The 7,019-nt window shown below is 41.5% G+C and overlaps 1 protein-coding gene across 13 annotated transcripts in view; it reads left to right on the top strand.

The window, feature by feature from the left end:
* foxp1b (forkhead box P1b) overlaps positions 1–7,019 on the top strand; it is a 187,013-nt gene that overhangs the window by 155,764 nt on the left and 24,230 nt on the right. For all 13 annotated transcript variants that reach the window (XM_025059801.1, XM_025059804.1, XM_008320440.3 and 10 more), the window contains one exon: positions 4,448–4,555. In XM_025059801.1, coding sequence (XP_024915569.1) covers positions 4,448–4,555 — 108 coding nt within the window. The remainder of the gene's footprint in view (positions 1–4,447; positions 4,556–7,019) is intronic.

The following is a 7,019-nucleotide window of genomic DNA, read 5'->3' as shown; positions in this document are numbered from 1 at the left end:
GGAGAGGATCTGAGCGGCAGCCGAGAGGAAATCTGTGATCCAGCGATGGAGAGATAGAAAAGGAGAGTTCATTCTTTGAAAGTGCTTTTGTGACAGTGAACTAGATTGATGACATGCTACCTGTACAGGCTCATTCTTTTGACTCTTTGACACACACACGCGCGCACACACACACACCTGCTGGAAACTACAGCTCATATTTTACCCTAACCTCTTTTTAAAAGGGCAAGGAAGGACATGTTTGTCCCACTAAAACCAAACTAAACACATAATTGCGTTTTCACTTGAGTTACATAGCAATGCTTTCAGTAAAGATAACACATAAAATAACTTTTCAGTTGATCTAATTAAAAAGTACACAATTTCTCAAATTTGGACTCTTTCCAAAATTCCAGTGTCTAAGTGTCTCAACATTTCTGGATTTCTGATACAAGAATTAGGAGGGGCTGGGGAGGGCAGTAGAAAGTGAGCAACCAGTCGGTGCAGAGAAGGCTGAGGGCTCATTGAAACATTGGCGATGACACCACAGGAGAGCTGGCAGCCGTGTGCTGACTGTCAGAGATTAAAGAGGACGTCAACAGCGGTTTAACATGAGCCTAAGTGAAGACGGCAGACTGGGTCTGAATATTCTCTGACTATCTTAGATCTTTGAGGGAAACAGAGCAGGCAGGTGATTCTTATCCTCCTCTCTGCCACAGGAAGTCGAACAGCAGTACAACACGAGCACAAACATCTTTAATTTCACACGTAAAAGAACAATTGTAGATCAACAAACCAAAACTCCGTCCCCAGGATAATATTTGGACATTTGGATGTCTACACCTCCTTTGAAGATGCACTCAGTTTTAATCAGACTGGGTTGAAAGAAGGGGGGAAAAAATGGAACGTTAAGTGTGATTATTCCAAGTGCGGCTCTGAGAAAATGTCTGTGTTATAATCCAGGGATTTGAATAATCAGGTTGAAGATAATGGGCTGGGCTGTCCGGGGCGTAAATAGAGAGCATCCACTCATCCTCCCAGCTCTGCACTTAATGAACTTTTAATTGATGCGGTTTTGCAAGTCCTTTTGTCATGCAACAGAAACAAGGCTCTCTGCTGATGGACCTGTTTTCCCGACTGGCTTTGAGATTGGTTTACAGCAGGCCCTAAGTACCATGTAGTTAGTTTCATGTGTCATATAAAATCTGCCCAGGCACAACGACGCCTGCAACTAAAACCTTAAGTGCATCCACAGGAATCACTCACCGACTCGGCACTTCCGTCTTAAGGAAGGAGGAGAAATTCAATCACTGCCGCCTTGACACACAGAAGCCGAGGAGGCACGTGCTCCTGCTTTTAGTTGTCTTGGTCTCCGCAGCAGGCCCCGGGATTGGAGTTTGTCTCCAAAACATCTCTGATATGACCAGGGCTTGAGTCACTCAATCTGCCAGTGCGTGTCATCTCCCAGCCCTCGGAGTCTGATGCAAAGATAGAGATATACCCATGTGAGCCAGGTCATCTTTATTCAATGATTTGCTTATTTAAATGAAATGCGCCTGATCTGTATCTGACACAAATTCCCCGTGCACTGCTGCATCAGCTCAGTAAAGAGGGGGGAGCATCCTCACAAAGCACTTGGCCCACTTAACTTCCCAACAACCATCAGTAACCACAGCTTGGGGACTGTAACACAGCAATTTGTTAAAGAGATAAATAATCAGATTTGGCACAGCATTCCTATCTCTGCTCTGCCTTTCATTTGTCTTAAACTAGGAAAAAAGATATAATTAAATTATTTCTAATAAGGCTCACTGAAGGTGTGAGGAAAGTACCGATTGTAAGAAAAAGAGAGAAAAAAAAGAAAGTTTTTTTACACAAAAAGTTGTTGTTCAAGAGCCTACGATTATCGTACTTGGGTGAAAGTCTGGTCTGAGTCAAAGACAAAGTTTTACTAATTGTTTTTGAATATATCAAACCTCTGAGAGATGATTGCTAGACACTGACCCTGACCAGCAGGTAATTCTCCAATCCAGGGTCTTTGCTGTGGTCAATGTAGTGTTAATGATGGTGGGCTGACATGTGAGTGGTCCAACAAGCAGGACTCAAGCCACCGCTTTTACACCTTGTGTTTAGCAGTTTTAAAGAGAGACTGAGATGAACTCAAGCAGAGGTGTCCGTTTATATTTGAATTCTACTTTGAGCACGTCCAAAACACAGTCCAACAGTTCACCTCCATCTAACAAAACCAGACTGCATCCATAAACACCTTTGTCTCTCTGAAGCCAAGAATTCTTTTTGGGGTTTTTTTCCCATAACATCGAAGAGCAGAAGGTTTAAAAAAGGCTGTATTTTTTCCATTAAAGACAAGAAGGAGTGAGCTTGAATGGAGGATGGAAGGGGGGGGGGGGCATGAGGGAATAAGCCTAAATCAGTACCAGCAATGAGGGATGCTGCTGCTGTGCTGCGTTCACATACTTTAGCCAGACTGTGACCTGGCACGTTGGACATCAATCTTTTCACGTTTGCTGATAGATTGAGTCCATCAGTACACGATGCCATAGATCATGACTTGTTTATGGCCTGGAGATTCCCATCAAAAGAAGTGGACTAGAAAACAACTGGCTACCAGCTGTCTGAGCCGTCCCTCTGTGCCGTTCCCCTCATCCACACATAAACATCGAGTAACATCTGAACGTTTTACACAGTTTCTCTTTGTGTCTGAAGAAACCAGAAGTGATAAGAGATCATTAGAGTTTTCTAACCTCAGGCTGTCTGACAGTGCTAACACTTCTATTATGATTGCAGTAAAGTAAAACCAAGCTTTGTTCTTTCTTGGGAAAAAGATCCACAAATCACTTTCTCTTTTTTAAATTACTGCTCACTTGGTGTAAAAATCAGGCATTTACCCTGTTTAGAAATGCACACTTTAAACACACCCCGGCTTTTGACTGCATGTATTTCTCACTGATTCCCCTCCCATACTTTTGAGCCACTCTACTCGGTGGCCTTAAAAAGAATTGAAGCCTTTTAGACATTGACAAAAAATATTGTATGTAATATAACCATATTTGTCACTTGGTGACATGGATCAAACCAGCATAGAAACTCTGTGTATTTTGAAAAGAAAGATCAGACCATCGTAACTAAGCACTGACAACAAGACTGATTAATGATGAAAGTGGCGATACTGCAGTAGGTAATTTATCTCAAAGTGAGTGTTAATAAAACAAGAGGATTTTATAGGAAGAAAATTGTCCAGTCTGTAAAATCAAATAGGTAGTAGATTATTTGAAGCAATAAAAAAATTAAATATAAGCCAGTGATGAAGAAATTAAAATGTTTACTATTCTATATTTATTTCAGTTGGCTGATGATTTTAGATAAAATGCTTAGTTTTAATTGGATTTTTTCCAACATTGCTGTAAATGGGGTTTGTATATGAATGGAGGTTCAGTGACTAGACTTCCTCCCACATGGCAACACATACAGTTTGTGCTGTAATGAATCTCCGTAGCTGGCCTGCTGTCTGAGAGCAGGGCTAAGACTGGAAGAGAAGCAGCAGCGCTGTGCTCACCAGCCACTGGAAGCACAGGTGGTAGCAATATAGGCCAGTCCCCCAGGCTCTTGTAGCTGAGAGTTGTGTCTTGTTCACTGCCTTGTGCCCATATGGCTGCCTGTCTCACTCTCTTAGCAGACACTGCCTCCACACAGGCCCTTTTCTCTCAACACTGATTGTGGTTAGCTGTGGTTTCACGCCTCTCGCCATATGGTCCATGTTGTAAAGTTTGTTTTTTAGGGATGTTCCTGCTGTTTACACTGATTGTGCAAAACCAGACGCTCCCTATAGACAAGTCCATGTCAGCCCTCTGGTGACATGGACTGGTCAGTAGAGCTGCTGGTTTGTTTGTTAACTTTGGTGTTGTGCCGCAGGTGGCTCCAGGCGGCCACGGACATGAAACAGAGTGGACCGCCGAGGAAACACCTCGTCACCTCAAAGACGTAATGAGGAGGAAGTGTCCAAAACCTGACTAGATCCACCTCCTGTCATATTTAGACCAGAATTTAAGACACACAAATGTGCTTTAAAATGAATAGTCAAAGCTACTAAGCTACAAAACAAAGCTACTAAGACACACAAATGTGCTTTAAAATGATTAGTCAAAGACATTAGACAGTGTCAACAGAAATTTCGTAACTAAATGTAGTAAAAAAAAAAGCTACTAAGGTCTAACAGAAACAATAAAGATTAGCCAAACGTTACCAAAGAATTCATGTTATGATCCTGGAAAAAAGAAAATCCCCCTAAGCAGTCAACAAAACTAATTTTAAAAAAATGTTTCTAGGCAGGTAAAACCAATCCAGGACTGGTTTAAACAACTGTTGGGTCATGTCAGCAGAGGTGTACCACTGACCCGTAGAAGCTCTGCTGCATTGTATTGATTGATCTTTCTGTGACTTTTTCTTCCAGGTCCACATTAGAAGAGCCCTCCCCTCACTGTCACCCACTCTACGGTCACGGCGTCTGCAAGTGGCCCGGATGTGAGGCCGTGTTTGAGGATTTCCAGTCTTTTCTCAAGTAAGTTTTAAATCCCTGTCAGACGTTTGTGTGTCTGCCCTCATGTCGGGTCGATTACAGTGACTCAGAAGCTCTGCAGGTGTCTGGGTCGCTTCTCTGTGACAGGGTCTCCTTCTGAGAACGGCAGGGGCCTCTCATTCCTGTGATAAGTGCAGTTCCCATGGCGACCGGGGCCACTTTTCCCAAACAAACTACGGTGGGATGTTTATCTGTGTCTGCCCACCCTTAGAGAGCTCTGCATGTTTGCCTTTGTCACTGGACCGGAAGATACGTTTGTGTGTGTGTGTGTGTGTTTGTGTGATCTTGATATACAGTAGCTGTATACTATTGGGGACATTTTCTGGAAAATCCAAATGTTGTGGGGACATCCTTTTGGGGACACTTTTCTGGTCCCCTCATTAATGGGGTGTTTGAAGTCTTAAATTGGAAATGAGATTAGACTAAAGGTCAAGTTCAAGTTAAGGTAAGGATTAGGCACATATTCTTAATAGTTCATGTTAGGATAGGGAAATCAAACAGTTCCTACAAAACACACAAACCAGCCTGTGTGTGTGTGTGTGTGTGTGTGTGTGTGTAGATGAATGACTTACTCAGCTTTATCTTGTCTTTTAGTTCAAACCCTTCCTTTTGTCTCCCTTCACTTCTTGATTTTTTTTGTTTGCTCTTTATCTCAGCCTTGTCAGCCTGACCTGCTGAGCTACAGCTACATAGTAGAGTAATTCACAAACAGGACCTGGAAAAGGTTCCAAGTCCATCCTTGAACCACCTTGACCTTTTTTGCTTGTGTATGGCTGGAATTGTTTTTGTTCCTGTGAAAGTTTCTCAATATTTCTGACCATTTCCAAGGTATTTTTTAAAATATTTTGTGACTATTGGCTCTAAATGTTTTGGACTTACTTTTCTTTGTTTTCTTTTTTGTTTAAATTTATCTAGCGATGTATTCAGATTAGTGAGTGAAAAGGGGAGAGGTAGTTGGTTCTTGTTTAATTTCCAAGTCTTGATTACCTGTACTAAGTTTATGAAAATTTAAAAAAAACATGTCACGTGAGGCGCTGGCCCTTTGGTAATTGGACACTGTCCAATTGGCCAATCTTTGTAAAAAAGTTTGGATCCTCCCTGGCCGTCTAGCCTGACATGGGCTTGCTTTGTGTTATGAGTCTGTGACTGAGTCAGAACCAGGGTTTACTAATCAAGCCGGTGTGCAGCGAGGTAATCCAAAAACAAAACAGCTCCATGGGAGCTGCTTCAGGGAGGATGAAAACATCTGCGTCATGGCAGCAGATCAATAGGCCACTGTCACCCCGGATTAGTCGCACTCTAAACAAGATATGACACAATTCCATTATCCCAAAACAAGCGCTGTTCTCAGAGAGCAGGAGGTAAAGGTGCTGCAAGTCACAAGTCTGGCCCGGGGGGAAATTCCTGGTATGTGTTCAAGCTGAAATGTCCAACTTCACTTTATACATATATACATAGATATATACAGTACATACTCCACTATTCTGAGAAGATTTTTCATAAGATTTCTGCAACATTTACAGTTCACTTGTTCTAGATGATTACATTTAAAAAAAATCAAATTGACCTTTTCATGTTGAAGCAAATGACGTCACCATTGTTAATGTTTAAACAAATAGACTTAATAATTTATAATAACTTTACAGTAACATCATCACCCTGTACTTTCAACAGCCTAACGATGGGAAGTAAACGAACCTACGGCTGCTGTAGTGTTCCCTTTTTATTAAATGTTTTTTTTACTACATATACTGTAAAAAAAAAAGCTAAATCAGAGACAATGGTGTAAAGTCAAATTTATTAGCAAATAATTTCAATGTATTTTTAAGCACTAAACAACTGTTGGCATGTTTCCCGTTTCTCTTTGTTTGTTACAGCCTTAAAAAGAGGCAGACGCCTATTTTAAGTTTTGTTAAATAAATATCCCATGACACTGACTTACTAACAACATAGACACATTTTTTTAACTTTGGGAGTGACCCATTAAATCCATCAGTATTTATTGTATTCTGACATTGCCTCACCCTTTGTTTATAGAAGAGAAGAGGATTAAGTTCAGTGTGCTGCTCGAGCTGGGCCTGAAAAAGTCTCTCAAAGTGCACTCTGCTGTGTTTTTACAAGTGTTTTTATCATGGCAACATCTTGTTTACTTTAGTTGCCTGCTCAAACTGCCTGGAACACGTTAAGAAAACATTTGGGGAGAGTCTACACAAAGCCGCCTTTGTTTAGCAGCGGGCGAGAGTGCAGAGCAGCTCACCAAGGTGTTAACTCTCAAACCCTTAAGCACTTCCACATGAAAACCCAGCAACTGATCCTGCTGGCCTCCAGAAAGAATCAAAAATAAAAACAAAGAACACATCAGAAGTCTTAATGCTTGACAAATGTCTCCAATGATTTAGAAAAATGTTGGAGTTGTACGTGAAATGTGTGTGTGTGTTAGTGAGTG

This window comes from Cynoglossus semilaevis, chromosome 11 (genome assembly GCF_000523025.1).
Source record: "Cynoglossus semilaevis isolate Cse_v1.0 chromosome 11, Cse_v1.0, whole genome shotgun sequence".
Lineage (NCBI taxonomy): Eukaryota > Metazoa > Chordata > Actinopteri > Pleuronectiformes > Cynoglossidae > Cynoglossus > Cynoglossus semilaevis.
Note: the sequence above shows the minus strand (reverse complement) of the source record. Positions and strands in the feature narration are given on the sequence as shown.